The sequence below is a fragment of the Primulina huaijiensis genome, unplaced genomic scaffold (assembly GCF_012295235.1).
Source record: "Primulina huaijiensis isolate GDHJ02 unplaced genomic scaffold, ASM1229523v2 scaffold204789, whole genome shotgun sequence".
In the NCBI taxonomy this organism is placed as follows: domain Eukaryota; kingdom Viridiplantae; phylum Streptophyta; class Magnoliopsida; order Lamiales; family Gesneriaceae; genus Primulina; species Primulina huaijiensis.
Window position 1 is genome coordinate 1 of NW_027353814.1, and position 1050 is coordinate 1050.

Below are 1050 nucleotides of genomic sequence, written 5' to 3' on the forward strand. Positions count from 1 at the left end.
TTCACAGGATAATCATCTGTAAGTTGACTTATGGATAATAAGTTCCTGTTTAGATTTGGTACATGTAGAACATTATTTAAAGGTAGAACTTGAGAATTATTTTTAATTTGAGTATTGCCGATAGATTTAATTCCCAGCATCGTACCATCTCCTATCAACACTGAGTCATTACCAAAATATGGTCGTTTATTTTTTAACATACCAGCGTTACCTGTCATATGATGAGATGCACCTGTATCAGACGTCCACTCAGTATCAAAGACGGTGTTGTCGAGGGTGAGAGCAGCCAATGCTTTTGGGACTTCATCTTGAGTTTGCGTGTAATTGGAGAGATGCCAACAGATTTTTGCAACGTGTCCTGTGATCCCACAAATTTGGCAGATTGCATCTCGGTACATTTCTCTTTCCGTCGGTGTCATTCGGCGCTGTCCAGGAGGAGGAGGCCTTTGAATTTTGGAGTCTTGTTTGTTGTGTTGTTGGCTGAAATTTTTGGTTCCATGGTTGGGATTCTGGTTATGTGCTTGAAAGCCACGGCCATTGGAGTTGAAATTGTTTTGAGATTTGCGGTTGACGGAACCAAGTTGCTTTTGTCCGTAGAAGGCTACTTGATGAGTTGATGTGTTGATAGTGAACCAGTTTTGACGTTGTTCATATCCTTGCAGCAGTGACACCATCTCGGTATATGATGGACGTGGTGGTTTTAGCATGGTTGTGGTGAAGGACTCATATTTTGGTCCTAAGCTTGTGAGAAGAGAAAATACCTTGACTTTGTCGGTGACTGGATTTCCTATTGCTGCCAAGTTGTCGCAAATGCTCTTGAATTTGCGAATATGTTCTCCAATGGTGGTGTTATCATCTTTGCATAGATACGTCAATTGTTGGCGAAGGGTGAATTCTCTTTCTTGAGAGTCTTGTGCATATGCTTCCTTTAGGGCATCCCATACAGATCTGGCTGTGTCTTGTCCAATAGCAAGACCAAGAGCTTCTTCAGATAGAGTTCCAATAATCCATCCACGAAGAAGCCGATCCGATTTCCTCCATTCTGCGATT

General features: G+C 41.9%; 1 protein-coding gene across 1 annotated transcript; it reads right to left on the bottom strand.

The window, feature by feature from the left end:
* Positions 1-202: 202 nt before the first annotated feature.
* LOC140966318 (uncharacterized) lies at positions 203-985 on the bottom strand (the record flags this gene model as incomplete). Its single annotated transcript, XM_073426631.1, has 1 exon — positions 203-985. A coding segment is annotated over one exon (783 nt), but the record flags the coding sequence as incomplete, so codon positions are not given.
* Positions 986-1050: the final 65 nt, after the last annotated feature.